Source organism: Carcharodon carcharias, chromosome 4, assembly GCF_017639515.1.
Source record: "Carcharodon carcharias isolate sCarCar2 chromosome 4, sCarCar2.pri, whole genome shotgun sequence".
Classification (NCBI taxonomy): domain Eukaryota; kingdom Metazoa; phylum Chordata; class Chondrichthyes; order Lamniformes; family Lamnidae; genus Carcharodon; species Carcharodon carcharias.
The window spans coordinates 27393983-27414607 of NC_054470.1; the positions used below are offsets into that span (position 1 = coordinate 27393983).

General features: G+C 42.9%; 1 protein-coding gene across 4 annotated transcripts in view; it reads left to right on the top strand.

The window, feature by feature from the left end:
• The window catches only part of LOC121277223 (transducin-like enhancer protein 4), a 210064-nt gene that overhangs the window by 99101 nt on the left and 90338 nt on the right, over window positions 1-20625 (top strand). For 3 of the 4 annotated variants that reach the window (XM_041186390.1, XM_041186391.1, XM_041186393.1), the window contains one exon: window positions 9695-9730. The exons of the other annotated variant lie outside the window; for it this stretch is intronic. In XM_041186390.1, the coding sequence (XP_041042324.1) occupies window positions 9695-9730 (36 nt within the window). The remainder of the gene's footprint in view (window positions 1-9694; window positions 9731-20625) is intronic. 4 annotated transcript variants of the gene reach the window in all.

Below are 20625 nucleotides of genomic sequence, written 5' to 3' on the forward strand. Positions count from 1 at the left end.
CCCACTATTAAGCTCAGATGAGAGAACCTGATCTCACTAGGTTTTCCTTCCTTTGCAGATCCTGCTGAACTGTAGCTCTTGTGCATCTGTCCTTTGTTCCTTAGCTGGACAGGAACCCAGCAGCTGACCCTTTCCTAGGTTCTCTGTATGGAGATTGGCCAGTCAAACTAACAATGAAACTTAACTGCCTATCGAGGTGGAGGACCCTAGAACGTATCTCCTACTCAAATGAACATAATTTTCCTGATGATGAGGGGAGTTTTAACCTCCAAAGAGTGGGGGTCGGGGGGGGGGGGGGGGGGGGGGGGGGGGGGGCGGTGTGTAGAGCTGGTGGGGGTAGTACGATCAGACAGTAAAACATCAAAAAATGCCAGCTGTGTCAGAAAGCTAACATCATCCCACTCACTTCTATATTTTATCCAGGTGCGGGAAATCCTCAAGGAGATGCTGGTTTTACAAAATATGTAAAAAGGTAATTGAAACAGGGGCCGAACATTCCGCGCCCATTGGCGGCGGATGTGTTTGGCGGTGTGAGTGGAGAATATAGCGAGAAGGCCAAAAATCAGTTTCACGATGTCGTGAAACCACTTGGCAACCGTCCGCTCTGCCCCTCAATGGCGGGCCGCATTTCCCGCCACCACACACCAGGAACTACCCTGCAGTACATCTACATATCATTTTAGCTTGCTGGAATAATCCCTCCAGGCTGGATCAGTCACACCGACATGTTTCACAACTCAACTCGACATAAGTGGCGTGCACTTGGCGAGCTGCACTTCGCTCAGGACCTCAAGGTTTTTTTCCCTACCTTGCTTCAGGCAGCACTCGCAGTCATCAGCACCAGGCTTCGCAGGCACAACAACATCACTTGTAGGGGGCTCATGGCCAGGTCCCTACTTACAAGACCAGTCATAATGTGGGGGCAGCTTTTCACAGAATCACAAAATCTTTATAGTGCAGAAAGAGGCCGTTTAACCATTCAATGGCTGTGGCTATAGCTTGCTTGAGGAGGGGGAAGAATTGGCCTCAGGCAAGGGAAGAAGGTGCTGGGCTACGACATTACTGGGGAAGGGGAGTATCCCAGGATGTTGATCTGTGCAAGTGGCCTCTAGAAGGTGAGGGCTGAGGAGGCAGTCTCCAGAGGAGATGAGGCCAGGTGGAGATGTGAGAGTTTATGTGAGAGAGTGAGTGGTGATGTCCCTTGAGCTGGCAGCGAGTGAGTTGCCAGTGAATGTGTGATGGGCTTGTGGGTGTGTGAATTTAGAATAATCAGATGGTCGCCTTACCCTGGCAGCATGGATGAGATCATTCATCTTTTCCCTGCACTGGATGGCCGACTTCTTCTGTGCAACATTGGCGCTGACCAACTCTGCCTCCCAGGCCAGAGTGATGGGCCTCCTGCAGCCAGAGTGGTGGTAGGGGGCATCATGGTGGGCTCCAGTGGTGTCCAGAAGGCATCCCAGGGCTGCGTATTGAATCGGGGAGCTGTAGTCTTTTTGCCTTTTGGGGCCATGTTCCCTGTTCAGCAGTTCTGGACTGGAAGCACTGAGAGGTCTGCATGCGGCTGCACTTTACATATGGTGCCCGGCGGGAGGAAGTGGTAAGCTGATGGCGTGGTGGGCGAATTGGAGCCTGCCTGCCAGCAAAACAGCCTGTTTCTTGGGAATGCAGGATTAATGAGGCGGGATTGGGATGATGCAGCGTGAAAAGCTGCCATTGCAGCTGGCGGATAAAACGTTCTTTTTCCTGCCTGCTACCGCACTTTGTGCAAATCTAGGGTGATTACGCCCAAGATTTAGTCCTGCATTCACGCTTTAACTGCGGGTGTATGGGTTTCCTGTGGTTTCAGAAACCTCCCTCACCAGGGTCAACAAGGCTAGAGCATAATGAGGATTGAAAAGCTGTGAAATTGCCAGACTGACAAGCCATTAAATGCCGGGCTGGCAGCTTCTTTGCCGAAGTGAAAGGCTTTTACTCCAAGGCCTTGTTCTGAGAGTGTGCTTTCACTGCTTTAGAGGTGCTTTCCAACGCTTTGAAGGTCATTTCTGCTATCTTGGATTTTCTTCACTTAAATCTGCACTTCCCTGTTGTCAGCCTTCACTGCTGCATGGGCACAGCTTATACAGTTCTATCTTGGATCTCTGATGAGGAACAAAAGGAGCAGTACCAGTAACACCAACAGCATCAAGAGCAACAGCCTTCTCCCTAGCCACACGCCATTCCACAGGGCAGAGGGAATGGACATAGAGCACTAGCACAGGGTATATAGAGGATGAGTTTTCTTTACACAGCTGAGCAACAGTGCCTTTAACCAAGCTGTCCCATGAGACCTACAACACTTAACATCTACAAACAATGTGGAAAATTGCCCAGGTATGTCCTGTTCACAACAGACAGATCCAATCCAGCCAATTACAGCTCTGTTGGTCTACTCTTTATCACCAGCAAAGTGAGGGAAGACATCGTCAAAAGTGCTATCAAGCAGTACTTAGCAATAACTTGCTCACTGGTGCTCAGTTTGGTTTCTGCCAGACCCATTCAGCTCCAGACCTCATTACAGCCTTGCTCCAAATGTGGACAAAAGAGCTGAACTCCAGAGGTGAGGTGAGAGTGACTGGCCTTGACATCAAGGCAACGTTCGACCAAGTTTGACGTTAAGGGGCCCTAGCAAAATTGAAATCAATGAGAGCCAGGGAGAAAACTCTTCATTGGTTGGAGTCATACCTTACACAAAGGAAGGTGATTATGATTGTTGCAGATCAATCATCACAGCCCCAGGATAATGCTGCAGGAGTTCCACAGGGTAGCCTCCTAAGTCCAACCATCGTTAGCTGCTTCATTAGTGACCTTCCCTCGCCAGAAATGGGGATGCTCGCTGATGATTACACATTGTTCAGTGCCAGTTACAATTCCTCAGACACTGAAGAAGTCCATGCCCACATGCAGCAATACCTGAACATAATTTAGTCTTGGGCTGATAAGTGACAAGCAACAGTCATGCCACACAAGTGCCAGGCAATGGCCATCTCCAACAAGAGAAAATCTAACCACCTCCCCTTGACATTCAACGGCATTGCCATCGCTGACTCCCCCTCCATCAATATCTTGGGGCAGGATTTTTCAGTTGGTGTGTGGGGGTGGGCCCAACACGCCAACGCATAAAATGACGTCGGGCACGTGTCCTGACATCATCGCGCAGTCCCGTGACGTTTCGTTCGGCGGACACGCTCCAGAGTTGGCTGTGTGCCCGCCGATATGTAAACGGCCTATTAAGACCATTAAGAAAGTAATTGATGGAACTGTTAACACTGCCCTTCCAACCTTAAGGTTGGCAGGCAGATGAAAAGACCAAGCAGCCTTCACGTTTTTTTAGGAAACCTCATCCAAGAGCGGGATGAGGTTTCCTAAAGCTTTTATTAAATAAATAACATTTTTTTCTGAAATATAAAAACATGCCACTTCTCGTGACTGGGACATGTTTAAATAAATTTTGAAATCATCTTTAATTATTTTAATTTTGATTCAATCTCCCTGAGGCAGCTCCGTGCCTCATAGAGATTGAAGCGCTCTTTCATGTGCATAATGGCGGCGTGGAACTGATCATGGGCGGGGATCAGCTCTGCGACCGCCTGCTTCTGCTGAGCCCGCCCGCCTCCTGAAAAATTCAAGCTTTGGGATGATCATTGACATGAAACTTAACGACCAGCCAAATAAATATCATGGCTACAAGAGAGGTCAGAAACTGGGAATTCTGCTGCAAATAACTCACCAACTGTCCACCATCTACAAGGTACAAGACAGGAGTGTGATGGAATACTCTCCACTTGCCTGGATGAGTGCAGCTCCAACAACATTTAGGAAACTTTGCACTATCCAAGAAAAAGCAGCCCACTTGATTGGTGTTTCATCCACTACCTCTCTCCACCACTGACACACAGTGGCAGTAGTGTGCACCACCTACAAGATGCACTTCAGCAACTCACCAATGTTCCTTCGACAGCAACTTCCAAACCCATGACCTCTACCACATAGAAGAACAAAGGCAGCTGAAGGATGGGAATTCTAGCCCCTGCAAGTTCCTGCCGAGCCCCACACCATGCTGACTTGGAGCAAAACTTGTCATTCCTTCATTGTCGCTGGTTCAAAATCCTGGAGCTCCCTCCCTACAGACTCACTACAGAGCAGTTAGGGAAGGGCAATAAATACTGGCCTGGTCAGTGACACTCACATCCCAAGGATGAATAAAAGCAAAGGCTCAGACTATCTCAGCAGTCATTACTGACCTTTGTCACCTCCTGGAACAAGATATCCTTCCAACAAGCCAGGAAAGCACACATTGCCAATGGAGGCCAAGGCCACCAGAGTCCTGAATTGTCTTGTCTGCAGCTCCTTCTACAGGACTTCACAATCTACCATGCAGGTGTGGCATCTCCCAGGTGACTGATGCCATGATGGCCAGCCACAGGCATTCCCGCCATGGACTTAATTGGGGTGGAGGCAGGAAGGTGGTGGAGCACTCCCGTCTGATTAAATACCCCAATGCCTTCAAACCCACCCGGAGGGGAACACAAGATTCTGCCCCATAAGTGGGATACGAATGCCATGGGTGAGGTGAAAAGCCATGGCAAAGCCTTCTCCACTACATTTGGGTTCTCAACCCACCGTCGGCCTCCTTGGTTCTGAATGAGATCAAAGGTAAATATTCTTTCTAATAAGCCCAGATGCCCCACAGGAAGAGCTAAATGACTTCAATTGCCTTCAGCTGGAGTGATATACAAGAAGCACCTTTCCACAAATTATTTCATCTAGGTTTTACTGCACACCCTTCAACGTTTGTTTTTAGAATATTTAATTCTCTGAGAGGTAAATTTAACTTGACGGTAACATTATGATTTTAATATAAATTATCCCAAAATTCTTCTATGGCAAAGTGGTTAGAAATCCTAAAATGTGGCAGTGAGTTATGCAAAAATTGTTTTAGATGCTGCTTTTCAGAATGGGCAGATTTTGTTGCAGAACGTGCAACTGCTAAGCTGGAGCCCACTGAATGATCTTACAGTGATTTTTATTTTCAATTTGTCTTTTGGTATTACTTAGAAAATCAATGAATTGCTTCCTTACCTATCTCCCAGTATAAGCCATATTTACTTTGCATTCAATTCCCTGCCCCTCCCCAATAATCAAATCTGAAAAGTATAGCTGCAAATTGATTATTCTATCATCTCTATCAACAGGATCTAGTTCTAACCTCCCCAGTGACCCGACTCTTTGGCTATTTGATTAGTTGTATGTATTGATTGGGTGACTGCATGAGAAGGCTATTATAATCTGTAAATGCACAATGACCTGTACATAATACACCCTGATCTACAGATTAAATGATGGCTGCAGGTTTTCCCTAAATTGCCCATTGAGTTAAATGGGGCCCAAATTAATGGATTGGTGAGTACAGGAGTAGCTCCTATCATCTTTAATTGAGGATCCCCAATTATAGGCCTTTAAAAAGTAAAAAAAGAAAAACACTTTGTCACATCTTTCAGAATGTTTCGAATAGAATGAATAAGCTTAAAACACTGTTGCTACTTTGGTCTCTACAGCGAACATTTTACACGTAGTAAGGTCCCACAAACAGCAGTGAAATGAATGACCAGTTAATTTATTTTCTTTGGTTTTGAGAAAAACCCCAAGATTATCGATGCGTACTCAGATATAATGGGTGGAATTTAGTCATTTTGGTTGTGGGCCAGTACACTTGCTGGATAGCTGGTGGGGCGGGCAACCCCACTGCAGCCATTCGTGGGAGCCCCAAAGGGATTAAGTACCGATTAGGCTGCCCCCTGGCTGCCATTGGGGTTCCCTACTCAGGGGCAATTTCCACCACACTTCCAGGTGCTGGGCGGATGTCACACCTCCTCGAGCTGTTGACAATCAGAGGCTGGCTGCTCACCAGTACTGGCAGCATCACCAGGAGTGGTGGCCACTGCCAGTACTGCAGGAGACCTGAGGATGAAGGTCATTGCTGGAGTGAAGAAGGCGTGTGGGGCAGGATCGCTGGGACAGTCGGGAGACCCGGCGAGTGGGGGCAGGGGGATGGAAGAAGGGTCATTGTAAAGGGCAGGGGAGGGGGATCTTCCCCCAGATGTCTCCCTTGCCACTGCTATGTCCCTCCATTAAGCACAGGATATCCAAAAATGATAGACCCCTCCACGAGGCTGCAGGCACACACACCAAGGTTTACTTGACAGTTTGCTCACATGGCGTGGCCCCTGCCTACTGCTATTTGAATATCTGCGGTGACAATATGAGGTCCTTAAACAGCCACTGTCAGTCAATTGATAGTACACTTGCCTCTGAGCCTCAAGTTTACGGTTCAAGTCCCACCCCAGGGCTTGAATACAAAAATCAAGACTGACCCACTGCAATGCGGTTCTGAAGGAGAGCTGCACTGTTGGAAGTGCCATCTATTGTATGAAACATTAAATTGAGTCCCTATTTATCTACTCAGGTGGGTGAAAAAGATCTCATGGTACTATCCCAAAGAAGAGCAGGATAGTTATCCCCAGTGAAATGAAGAAGAGTGATACTTGACTCAAAAATTTTGTTCTGTTTCACTCTCTCCGCAGATGCTGCCAGACCTGCTGAGTATCTCCAGCACTTTGTTTTTGTTTCAGATTTCCAGCATCCTCAGTAATTTGCTTTTCTTTTAGAGTAATTCCCTGATTCCTAGCCAATATTTATCCCTTAACATCACAAAAAAAACAGACTATCTGGTCATTAACACGTTGTTCTTTGTGGGAATTTGCTATACACATATTGGCTGTCGTGTTTCCTGTATTACAGCAGTGACTACATTTCAAAAATTGCTTCATTGGCTGTAAAGTGCTTTGAGACATGCTGTGGTCATGAAATGTGCTATAAAAATGCAAATCTCTTTTTCTTAAGTGACCACTTAAGGGTCTCAATTGCCTTCTGGGCAGGAAGACCATCCTTAGTCCTTCCCGCACCAGGCCTAATTGCAGGGAGGCCAGAGGGCAGCAGGGTCTCCAACCGACCTCATTATCTGCACTCCCCCCACCTCCCAGCCTGCCTCTGGAGGAAAGCATTAAATTCCACCCAATGTCTCACCTGAAAGATAAACTATACACCTGACAATGCAACATTCTCAGAGTTCCATATCATGTTGGATTATATATTCAAGTCCTGGACTGAGGCTTAAACCAATGGCTTTCCAATGCTGGCATGAAGGTCTTATCAGCTGAGCCAAGATGATGATCAAACTAACGTATACAAACTATAGATTTTATTGGTGGTTTCATCATATTGATAAATTTGCATTTGTTGGTCAAATTGGATTTGGTGTTGGCTTCTATCAGTAACAAGTTGAAGTATATTTACTGTAGTTTGCAATTATAGTTTAGTTTTGTTCTTTGTGTCTATAAACCATAGCTTTCAGGTAGTCCAGTTGAGGAAATATAACTGAGCTCGCTCATTTTTGCTTCTGAGTTGTTTATAGCATGTCATTTAATATAGAACTCCCATGTGGAGTCTTTTTTGGCTATCGTCAGATACATTTGTAGTCAACCCACAAGCAAGAAAGCCTTGTTCCTGATTGACACAATGTCCATTTTTGGCCTCCAGCCTTCAGTTATTTTAAGTACGATGAGATTTGTTTTTGACCTGAGAAAAGATGTTCATCATAACCAGCAATCATTACAGGCGCCTTTCCAAATATTATCACTTTTCATTCTGCACTTATTTTCTAAACTTCCAAAGAGGCTCCAATAGGTTAGGGCTGATCTAATGCACAATATTTAAAGCATTGACTTTCATCTGTGGTCAGGAAAAAAATCAATCCTTGTAGCCTTTACACTTGCAAAGAGATGATGTGGATTTTTATCTGTCAGAGGGTCTATAGAGGATTCATATCTACATTAGGGTGTGTTTACTTTCCAAGATATAAGGCAAGGAGGGAGACAATAAGAAAGGAACCAGTGCTCTACCATTGATTCTCATAATTGCATTGATGGGTTTGTATGCCGGGATCAGACTGGTCTGACTTGTATCCAGACATTCACAAATGGATATGAATGCCCATTATCTGTGTGATGTTTATTCTCCAATATGAGAACAATTGTCAATTTTGGTATGGGGAAGGAAATCTCTGCCACTAGCTACCAAATTTAGTTGTTAAACAGCTCCGTTACTCTGAAGTCATAGGCAAGGGAATTATGCAGAATTGTACAAAAGCGGCAGTGGGAAGAAAGAAATTAGAGCTATTATAATATCTTGGGTTGCAGCGTCCCTGATGTTGCACGTGGAAGAATTAGGTCTTAGTTATCAGATCAAGCCATCCATTAGGAAACCGCAGATTAGTCAAAAAAATATTAGACGGGCAACTTCATGAGATTGAAACATTATTGGTTCAGCAGTGCGCAGCAAAAGTTATGATCTGAGTTTCTTTAACTTAGAATTTTACGAAGAATTTTAACAAGAACATGTAGAAAGTTTAATACTTCATATAAAATTAATTAAGCTTACCAATAAATTTCTCCATGCCACAGATTTAAGATAATTGGCAAAAAAAGCAGATGAGAAATGAGGAAATATTTTTTTTTATGTATCGGGCAATGATTGCATTGCCTGAAAGAGTAATGGAAGCAGATTCAGTACGAACTTTCAAAAGGGAATTGGATATATTCTTGAAAGGTGAAAATAAAGTAGCACAATGGGAAAAGAGCAGAGAAGAAGGGCATCAACAGAGGATAAACACTAACGGTTCTAGTCTGGAAATGCCAGAAAACATTCAGGATCTGGAGGATCTCAGCCGTCTCCTGCCTAATTATTTCATATATCTGGCTGAACCAGACTTCGATAACGTTTTGCATTTATTTGACCTTGAGCTGAGCTTCCTCTTCATCAACAAGATCACTTACTTCCATTTTCGTAATATCATCCATCCCTGCTCTGCCTTGCTGCTGAAATTCTCATCCATGCTTTTGTTGCCTCCAGACTAGACTATTCCAATGCTTTCCTGACTGATCTCCCCCCTTCCACACTGCATAAGCTTGAGCTCACAAAAAAATTATTCTGTTTATATCTTAACTTCATAAAATCCCATTCATCTATCATCCATGTGTTCACTGAGCTCCATTGGCTCCCTCAATTTTAAAATTCTCATCCTCGTATTCACCTCCCTCCTTTGCCTCATGCCTCCAAGATTTTGAATCTTGTCCTGCCCTACACTCTCTTTTTAACTCTGCGTTTCTCCAACTCTGGCCTCTTTTGCACTCCAATACCTTCTCCATTGTACCACTGGGGCTATGCCTTCAGGTGTCTTGGTCCTAAATTCTGGAATTCCCTCCCAAAATCTTCCCTTAAGACACTAGTTAAAATCTAACACTTTGACCAAGGTTTTGGTCACACATCTTAATATCTCCTTATGTTGTTCAGTGTCAATTCTTATCCAATTTTTATCACTCCTGTGAAGTGCTTTGGGATGTTTTACTATATTAACGGTGCTATGTAAGTGCAAGTTGTTGCTATTGAGACACACCAGTGTCACATCTTATTTGGGTTGTGCAGGAACTATTGAAATAAGCCAAAATATTTTCTTAAATAGTTTGCAAGAATTTTCAACACAAGTATGAAGAAAATATTATCATGCTTGGCATTAACTTTTTAATCTCTACCATAGCACACAGAGAAGAGAAGGTTTCAATGCTGGCTATTGGTGAGTCCTGAGAAGTGTCAAAATGAAGATCTACTAACCATGATCTCTTCAAATTAGCATACTGTGGTGTATCATTTATGCTTGAGCATAGAAAATTGCTGTAAGCAATGCTGACAACATTTTCTCTTTATTTCTTTCCTCTGATTTCTCTTTTCATGCTTTGTTTCTCTTTTATGCTCACCTTCTCTTGCACATGCACGCTCTCTCTGTCTGTCTTTCTGTCTGCTACCCAACCTTTTGCACTCGTTATCTCTTTTTTAAGAAAAGAAGCATCTTTACTTTCTCAGGGTTGGCGATTGAGGAAGGATATATGACCAGGAATTTTCTCAGGAAAGCTGTTTTGCTTTGTTGGAATTGTGTCAGAAATTGAGATTTTGCTGTTCTTGCTGTGCTTCGAGCAAAGCCATATTGGTAGAATGAGGACTGACGTCTAGGAAATTTGCGGCTTATGTCAACAGATTTCATTGAATAGGTGAATGAAGGAAAAGGAGACAGGCTTTCTCTTTCTATTCCCATTTTTTCTTTCTCTCTTTATCTACTAGTGAGGGAGAAATGCATAATAAAAGAAGATGCACTGAAGAAGGGTTTTATATAAAAAAAGTGTCAGATCCATACTGGGGTGAGAAAGAAATGAAAAGGTGAAGGCGAGAAATGCAGAGAAGTGCCAACTCTTTGATAGAGCTGTCCAATTAGTTCTATTCCCATGTTCATCCTCACAGCTCTGCAAATCGTTCCTTTTTTATGTGTATATCCAATTCCCATTTGAAACTAACACGATCCTTTTCCTTGTAGTTAATTTCTCTCACTTCTCACTTGCTTTTTTTTAGAAGCAGAACAACACACGATGATAGTTTGATGATGGTACTGATCAGGAAAGAACAGGTTGTAAGAGCAGCAGTGGAACACACACACACTCAAATGTGACAAATTTGGAGGGTTTGAAAACAGGACATGATTGGCCCTGGGAAAGACTTACTGCCAAGTGCATTTATGAGAGATTGGATCTGGGAGACCTGGGATTCAGGAACATTCGTTAGAACTGGAATTTGGGAGTATTGCAGGGAGGTGAAGAGGTGTAGCCTGCTACCATTGAAGGAAGCAAGAGTATGAGTCCTGTGAATAGGGCTGGGAATACTTAAGTTTTAGAACACTCTGGATAGACTAGGGCCGAAGAGAACTCCAGAGAAAGTGGGATCATTGAGTTTCCCGGGACTGCAGTATTAGGGGGAGTTTGGGGTGACCCCAGGTAAGTGTGGAGTTTGGTATTCCTGTTTGGTATCTCGGAGAAACGGTTTGAGGTTCGGAAAAGAAAAAAAAGAAAGCATTTATGTAGAGACTGGGCAGAATTTTATCATTGAATTGATCCAAATAGTGGCTGGAAATGCAAGTTGGCAACATGCATGGCCGGCCAGTGGGACTTCTGCCCCCGTTTTACGGCAGCAGCTCATGAATAAGCCGCTGTTGGGTTTGCTGTCCAGTGCAAGGTGGCTGCCAGCCCAATTGGATGGTTGGTGCCTCAGTAGAGCCACCTGGAGAGTCCTGGGGTCCTGGAGCCTACATGTGTTAGAACCTTTAAAAAAACAACTTTAATATTGTCCTGATGGAGGGGACACACCTCTGATCAATTCACTGGGGGCAGGAGTGCAGTTGTGCCTGCCCACAGTCCCTTTTTTCCATACAAAAACTCACTGAGATGCTGCTGGGAGGCTCCCTATATTCAGCTGATGGGGGTTGATCTGCAAGGGGGTCAATGCACTGTTGGCAAAATGTGGGCGGCCCGGTAAAATGGCCTTTGAATATTTAAATTTGTTTCCTGCTTCCTTGAGAGGAAGGACCAGCAGCAGGACTGCATAAGGGAGCTGATCCGACTCATCTCCCTGTACTTTACCCCGCCATGGTGCCATAATGCTGTTTCCCATGGACAGGTAAATTTCTCCCTAATAATATGTCTCCAACTCTCCAAAACACTTCACAGCTGAATGCATGTGTTGGCGTGAATTTGAACTCACAAGCTACTAACTCAGGTTTAAGTGTGGCCACCGATCCATGAAGACACTAGTTGTTGGGGAGAGTGAAGGGTCAGGTCATATTGGAGCTGCCCAAGACTATAAAAAGTGGTAGTGCCATGGACTAAAAAGATAAGTTGCAGCTGTATTCACAGCACAGATAGTGGCTGTTGTTTCATCCGGAGGACACAAAGCAGGCAAGCAGCTGCAGCCAGAGTGAGAGGACAGAAAAGGTCGTGAACAAAAATAGTGATTTCCTACAGTATGGACAGTTAGTTGTTTGGTTGTACAGAACTTGAGTATTGCTGAAAAAAGCTTTTTATCTTGCACTCATCAGGATAGATCACAAAATTACTAACAGTAAAAGGAATAAAAATTTATGCTGTATGAGAAGAGAGTGCTGATTGGTTGTCAAGCAAGACTTGATCAATCAGAGTCGACCTGCCTGGTTTGAATTTGAACAATAGCTTGGCAGTTAACTGTTCCCATTCTCCCAGCTGTAGTCTCCATGGCAATGCCTCTACAAATCAGAGTCCATTTGCCAACCAATCAGCAGTCTCTTCTCATGTTAGGTATAGATTGTTGTCCCTTTTACTATTGGTAATCTTGTGATCTGTCCTGATGAGTGCAAGCTGAAAAGCTGGGCGGAATCATCCCAGATTTATAGTAAGTGCGGTGGCAGGTGGATAAAACGATGTTTCACCCAGCGGCTGCAATGGCGGCTTCTCACACTGTATCGTCCCAAACCCACAACATTAATTATGCATTCTGGGGAAACACACCGTTTCCATGGTGACGGGCTCAGATTCGACCGCCATACTGTCGCCTTGCCACTTTAGGCCGGGCGCCACATTTAAAGTACAGCCACACATGCACCTCTCAGTGCTTCCAGCCCAGGACTGCTGCAAATAAGACATGGCCCCGAAAGGCAAGAAGACTTCAGCCCCCAGGTTTAGTGATATCTCCCCTGAGCGCCTTCTGGATGCTGTGGAGGCCAGCTGTGATGTCCTGTGCCCCCGTAGGAGAGGCAGCAACATTACCACTCTGGCTTTGTAGGCGATGGCAGTGGTGATCAGTGCCAATGCTGCACAGAAGAGGTTGGCAAGGCGACAGCATTGCAGTCGAATCTGAGCCAGTCCACCATGGAAACGCTGTGTTTCCCCGGAATGCAGATTGAGGATGAATGATCTCATCCATGCCGTCAGGTTAAGGCAACCATCTCATCACTCTAAATTCACACACTCAAGCCCATTGCACATTCAATGGCATCTCACTCACTGCCAGCTCAAGGGACATTACCACTCACTCCTTCACACACACCCTCACATCTCCATCTGTCCTCATCTGCTCAGACTGCCCCCTCAGCCCTCACCATCTTGAGGCTTCTTGCACAGTGTGCCTCGACACCCTCTTCCTCAATACAGCACTCACCCTGCAGCCTCTTCCCTTGCCTGAGGCCACTTCTCCCCCTTCCCCGAGCAAGCCGTAGCCCTGCAGCCATGCAAAGCCACCCCCGCCTTATGGTTGATTTGGTAGGTAGAGACCTGCCCATGAGCCTCCCTAGAAGTGCTGTGGTGCTGTCTGCGAAGCCAGGTGCTGATGACTGTGAGTGTTGTCCAAAGCAAGATAGGCAAACAAACCTCGCTAGGTGCAAGTCACTTATGTGCAGTTGTGAAACACGTCTGCGTACAATCACGCCGACATAAGCGGATGATCCAGCATCGGGAGTGAGTCCGGCGGGCTGGCCTTATAATGATCTGCGGATGTATTACAATAAGTTTCCTGGCGTCCAATGGCTGTAAACGTGGCCCACCATCGACGGGCTGAGCGGATGATCGCAAACTGGTTTCACAACGTTGTGAAACCGATATTTGGCCTTCTCGCCACACTGTCCGCTCACATCGCCGAGCATTCCCGACACCAGCAGGCACAGAAAATTCTGCCCAGCATGTTTCTTTTTTCAGCAATACTCAAGTATGCACAGTCATTAGACCCTGTAGGTGAACCACAATAAGTAATGGAAAGGAATCACCAGCTGAAAAATGCAGTGACAGACCCTATAGGGACAAATCCTATTGGATGCGTTTTCAACAGGACTCGGCAGTTTTATATTTATGTAGCCATTTTTAGCAATTTCCAAAGTGCTATGGACTTGTGCATTAATTTTCTAGTTGAAATATTAATTTTCCCTTGTTGCTGCAGAACTTTCCCTTCTGCCTTGCTGATGTGGCTTTATATTAGAGTTCTCTCTCTGGGAGTTCAGGAATGATAGTATGATGTATCACTATCTCTGCCTCATGAATTCTGAAAATCATCTATACTCAGTTTAAGGAACACACCAGGTTTGGCTCATGGAAACCTGCCTCTCCCTAGTGTACATGGTGACATATTCAAATTCCATGCATTTCTCTTTCTGCCTGTGCTTGCACTTCTGTGTGAGAGTTCATTTCCTGACTCTCTACACTTCCTAATGTGGAGACACATCACAAATTCACAAGATGGGTAACGTGGGTACGGTTATGTTACTGGACCAGTAATCCTGAGGCTTGGATAATAATCAAGAGAACATGAATTCAAATCTCACCATGGCAGTTTGAGATTTTGAATTCAGTTTTTTTAAAACAAATCTGAAAATAAAAAGATTGTGTATTAAGAGTGACTCTGAAGATGTCAGGTTCTCATAAAAGATTAACTGCTCAAAAAATAGTTTCAAGAACGTGGCGCACCATAACCACCTTAAGGGCAGTTAGAGGTGGACAATAAATGCTGGCCTTGCCAACAACGCATTCTTACAGCGAGTAAACAAAAAAAATGTCTTTTAGGAAAGGAAATCTCTATTTTTACCTGGTCTGTGACACCAATCCCGCACCAACATGATTGAATCTGAAGTGGCCTTGCAAGCCACTCAGTTGTATCAAACTGTACCAGCTTTCTCAGGACAACTGAGGATGGACAATGACAACCAACCTTGCCAGTGATGTCCATATCCTAAGATGTGGGATGGTTGCAGCAACATTGGATTTAACCTGGGAAAGGGTGTAATTAATCTCAAAATCATCTTTAGAGGTAGGACTGGGCCACATTGAGTGAGTCAGAGTCAAGGAATCAGAGCTACACTGATATTCAAAGAAACCAATTAGACTCTAAAAATACTTCTAGTGATTGCATAGTGGTTTGGTTTCATTATAGTTGAGATGTCAAGTCTGTATTCTGCAGTGCTACTTAGGTAGTGTGCTCTCAGGGTGGTGTCAATGAGACAATTAGTAGAAATCCTCCATGTCTCACAATTAATATGAATAGAACACACACTTCTTGATCTTTTGCCTTGTATATCTGAGATTATCAAGAACTTTTAATTGAAATGGCATTGTGCAACATTCGGCAGTGCTTTTATTGCCTGTAATTCTTTTCAATTTCTGAAAGCTTAAATTACCCAATGGCTACATGGCTGCAGCCAAGAGAACCTTTTCTCTCTTGAATATTGCTTAAAAGAGAGATCTGTTGCAGAAACTTTTCATCTTGCATGGGAGCTTGGGGAGCCTGTAGTTTCCCTTTGCTTTCTCCATGGCAACATCTTGGCCAATCAGAGTCCACTTAACCAATGCCCTTTTCTCCTGTAGTATCAATTGTTGTGATCATTTGAAATTTGGTGTTATTGCATTTATCCTGATGAGTGCAAGATGAAAAGCTTCGGGAACATGTCTCTCCAGCAATATTCAAGTTCTGTACTACCAGGTGACTTTTTCTCACTTCTTCCTGCCCTTCAAAAAAAGCTATTTATGCAAATTCAGATAGTAGGATCAATAATTGGCAACAAGTCCAATTTGCTGAGAAGAAAATCTTTAATTTTTTTTTAAATATTAACTAGAGAAATCATTAGATAGCTATAAAAGGTTTACACATTTTAAAGGGTGATTTGTTATAAACAAAGAATGTAAAGCTAGTAGCTCTTTGTATTGGTTTCCCCATCCTGCAAATATATTAGGTTTAAAATTCTTATCTTTCTATTTAAACTTCTCCATGGACTATTTGCGTTACGTCTTCTTTTATCACTTTGCTTAAAACACATCTCTTTCACTGTGTGTTAGTTCAACCCTGCCACTATTTCTTTTCTTTGACTTGGTGTCCATTTTCTTCATTTAGCATATTTTTCTTAAAGATGCTTTATAAATTAAAATTGTTATCCTTCTGCATCCCCCCTTCCTCTGCATGCATGCAGCTTATATTTATACATATATAACGTGTATGCATGTATGCATAATGTGTGTGAGTATATGTATTTAATATATAATATAACTATATTGTATTCTATATATGGCAATTGTGTAGTTAACTCATTATGGACTACTTGAAATTAAGATTGGGGAGTGTTTCTTCATAAGTTTTAAGAAGGTGGTGAGAAGAACAGATAATACTTGGGAGTGCTTTTAACACTGTTCCGCTTGACTTTGCCACATATATCTTTTTTAGATCTCTCAAAAGTAACTACATGGTTTTTTTAGTCATACTGTTTGTATGCGTGTATTGACTCAGGGAACGTAGTCACTGCTGAATCAGTTGAGCTTCAAATGTTCATTGATTTTACAATATGTGCACAAATTCTTGCAATAAAATTTCTGTAAATTTTTATGTGGTAACATTTTTAAATAGACCTAGGCCATGCATATATACATAAAATTAATTTATCAATGGACAGGAGAGATATATTATGTTCTGTCTTGCAGAAATGGTATTGCAGTTCTCAAAGAATTAAGATAGGAATTGACTGATGGACCATCTAATAATTGGAGTAATAAACCTGTGAGCAAAAATACTGTATGCCATCTGATTCTGATTGAACCAGACTAAGTATCTTTTAATGTAGTTCTACACCCTACCTTGTCCTGTTTCTACCACTCATCCCTAAAATTGCCACCACTTTTTGTAAAGGTGCCATATAAATATGTAAATAATTATTATTTCAGAATTGTATTTTAATAGGAGTCAACTGGCAGTGTTCCTGTCTTATCTATTCAATGGCAAAATTTGTTTAATTCAGGCAAGTAAATATTAAATAATCAATTAGTTGCCATTTATGTGGCATTCATGTCATCATGCCAAAATTTCAAAGTAAACATAAGAAATAGGAGCAGTAATTTGGCCCCTTGAACTATCCTGCTATTCAACAAGATTGTGACTGATCTTCGACCTCAACTCCACCTTTCTGTGCTATCCTCATATCCCTTAATTTCCCTTAGAGCTGGTTAGACTTTTGAGCACTGTCCTGAATATACTCAATGACTGAGCACCCACAGGTCCCTGGGGCAGAGAAGAAATGATTAGGCAAGATCTTCAGCTTAGACTCCTATTTTGGCCAAAAAATGTAACCAAGCTTTCAATATTGATTAAGAAGGGCCTCACCATATTCAGGTAAGAAGGCAACTGCCCTGTAACTGGCTTAACACACCTTTACTATGCAAATCTAGCCCTTCAGCTGGTTGTAGGACTTTGCTGCACAATTCAGGAGCAAATGGGTGGTGTTTGCGCTACACAAGCCCCACCTAGTTGTGCCAGGTCTTTTAGTCTGAATAGGACAGCTGGAAGATGGGTTAAAAAAGCCACAAAACTTTATTAATGTCATAGTTTTGTGGAGCTAGAGAGAAAAGTAATGCTCCTTCTGGCTCCACAGAAAGCTGTGGTCCGCTGGCTGCCTGGGCTTGCTGCCTTTGGTTTTGCCATTCCTAAGATCTGCCTGCTTGGTGCCGGATGATATTCCTCAAATTTTAACTAGCGAGCTACATGCCCATTTAGTGCTTGCAGCTTATATTTTGCTTTCAGATAACGCCTGATACTGAATTTGGCTTGGTTTGCAGAGAAATCATTATCAATGTGCCAACCTGCCACTTGTTTTGCTTGCATGCCATGTTTCTCCTCTGACTTTTCAGTACAAATACAGTTTTCATCTTATTGCCATTGCTTTTCATTTTATGTTAAAATGTTCTGTTGAGCAATTAGGGTCAGGACTGCCCACCTTTATTTTGTTCACAAATTAGTTGACAGTCTAGAAAATTGAGTTGTTTTGTGCTACAGCAGGTATATAACTTCAATATTTCTGTGCAGAAGGATCTCTATTGTACAAACCATAGTTACTAGGAGCAGTGTGTCCAAAGTATGACTTAAGGGTCAATGTGATCTATTAGGTCTGTGTAGAGGTACAGTCCCCGAGGCTGAGGACTGCAAAATCATGCCCAAGGCCCTGCTTATATCGCTTGTATTTTCAACACTTTGCTTTGCTTTGCTTGAGTTTAGACTTGCTAGCAATTTGCAAAGTGCTGTTGCCTAATTGGTGGAAAAACCCTAAATTAGAACATCTTGATCTGTAGTTAGCAATGTATGCATGTTAATAGACATTGATTTAGTATAAAATTTTACATATGGCCCACAAGGTTCTAAGATTTGCAACTAAGGAAGTCAAAAGAACTTGGACACTCCTGTGCCAGATGGAAGAATTATCCCTTCACTCAAAATCCATTGTAAATTCACTTTGTAAAGTTTGATCTTTCTGTCATGGAGATTGGAGTAAGTATTGTTTTGATAAACAAAGGGCTGTAGCTGTAAGAATAAACCTGTGTAAGATCACATGATCTGTGTAAACCAATGAGTTAGCAGCACAGGGAACCTCTAGGACAGGGTTCTTCGATAGTTATAGACTTGGATGCACACATGTAACTGCTGATACTGTCTTTTAAATTAAGTTCAATGTTTACACCAAGAAAAGTTGCCTGGAAAATCAACTCTACAACAAATTGGTGATGAGGATACATCAGATCTGGTATGTCCCTCGCTCAGTGTTTGCGAGTATCTAAGATAATTAAAAAGAAAGGACGATACACTCAACTGAGATGTCACAGTTTGGTAGAATTGATCCCTTTGAACCAGCCACAGACGATTGTTCTCAATATATAGAATGTTTTGCGCTCTATTTTCAAGCCAACAAAATCATGGGGGAGGAAAAGAGGAGAGTGATCCTCCTGAGTATTTGTGGGAGCAAAACCTACAGTTTAATTCAAAGCTTGACAGCTCCGAGTGCCCCAGATTCGAAGACCTTCAATAAATTAGTAGACTTCATTAAGCAACATTTTCAACCCAAGCTCTCAGTCACAATGCAGAGGTTCAGGTTCAATCCGGGGAAACCATTGCTACCTAAGTGGAGAAATTAAAACAACGTAGAGAAATTAAAACAACTAATGGAATATTGTGATTTCAGTGAAACTCTGAATGCTATGTTCAGGGATCGATTGGTCTGTGGAGTGCAAGAGAATGCTATTCAGGGAAGATTGCTGGCTGAAGTGGATCTTGATTTCAAGAAAACGTTAGAAATAGCGCTTGCGATGGAAAGCGCTGTAAGGGATTCACAAGCGATTCAAGGTGCACAAAGTGGGACCGTTTTCCTGGTTGGCTGGGAGTGGTCAGCCGAAGGTGGTATACAAAGCTGGGACTCTGCCACAAAGCGAGAAACAGTCCCCGCTAACCAAACGCCCAGAGGAAACAGTTTAGCAGCAAATTTGAAAATTAATTTTTATCAACATGGAAACAATGGTACTCATAACAATTGGCAATTTAAAAAGGTGGAGTGTTACTTTTGTGGCAAAAGTGGTCAGACATTGAAACATTGCACAGTGAGATTAAAACAAGCTTCCAGGCAACAAATGAAGCCCAATGAAGTGTATATCATGGGAGAGCAAGAAACAACCAATTCTGACCTTTAATCCTTATTCAGCATGAAAGTTGGGAAGACAGAGCCAATTACTGTCATATTGCAATTGAATGGTAAACCTTTACAAATGGAAGTAGACGCAGGTGATTCTACCACTGTAGTAGGATAACACACTTTCAGATATTTAAATAAAGGTGCTCAACAATTAAATTTGGAGCAAACCTCTGCCAAGTTGAAAACACACAGGCGAAGAAACCCAGGTAAAAGGCATCACCAGAGTAACTGTTTATTATAGACACCACACAGCACAATTACCAGTGATGCTATTAGAAGATAGAGGACCAAGCCTTCTAGGTCAAAATTAGTTGAGGGAAATTAACCTTGATTGGCCAGTGAGATTTCAAAAGGAAGCAGGAAGAGTTCCTAAGTTGGAAAAGGAACGAGGCAAGGAACTTCAGAAAGAACTTGGAGAGTCCAAGGACTGCAACAGGATAAAAAAGGAGTGTGTAACCATTCAGCAACTGAAGAAATGAAGACTATCTTAAACAATGACATGGAAGAACAGCAGAAGAAGCTCAAGAAGACTCTGATGAATTACAGAATTCAAGATGAAGTGAGTGAGTTTTGCAAAGAAAAAGAAAACCTGTTGGAAGACCTTCATACATTACAAGATCCCTCAGGTCAACATTTGTGTCTCTGGAAAATTATGAAGAGAAACAGGCAGAATTTAACATCACTCTGAACAAACTGAAGAATCAGTTGACAGAAAAGATCCAGCAATGTTCAAGGTTCCAGGAGGAATCCAACAGACACGAGAAGGAGATAGAAGAGCTGAAGAATCACATAACTGAAGCCAAAGAGGCTTTGAAAGCAAAAGTCGTAGAACTTTTCAAGATTTGAGTAGATAATGAAATCATGGGTAGCTCAACTAATGAGCTAAGACAAGTTGCGATTTCTTTGAGACAAGTCTGGCCGACAATGAAGTAAAAAAAAAAAAGCTGAGACTAAATTCTGTGGTAGAAAGACAAAGACACAGAGGAAAGGTGTGCAGAATTATTGATGAGATGCCATCTTTGAACAAGACTAAGCCTGATACTTCCCAATTTGGAGGGGAAGGTGGGGAAAAGTCAAGGGAACCAAAGAGTGTCTCATGTTTTCCATAGTCATGAGCAATAGTTTACTTTTGGAGAAGC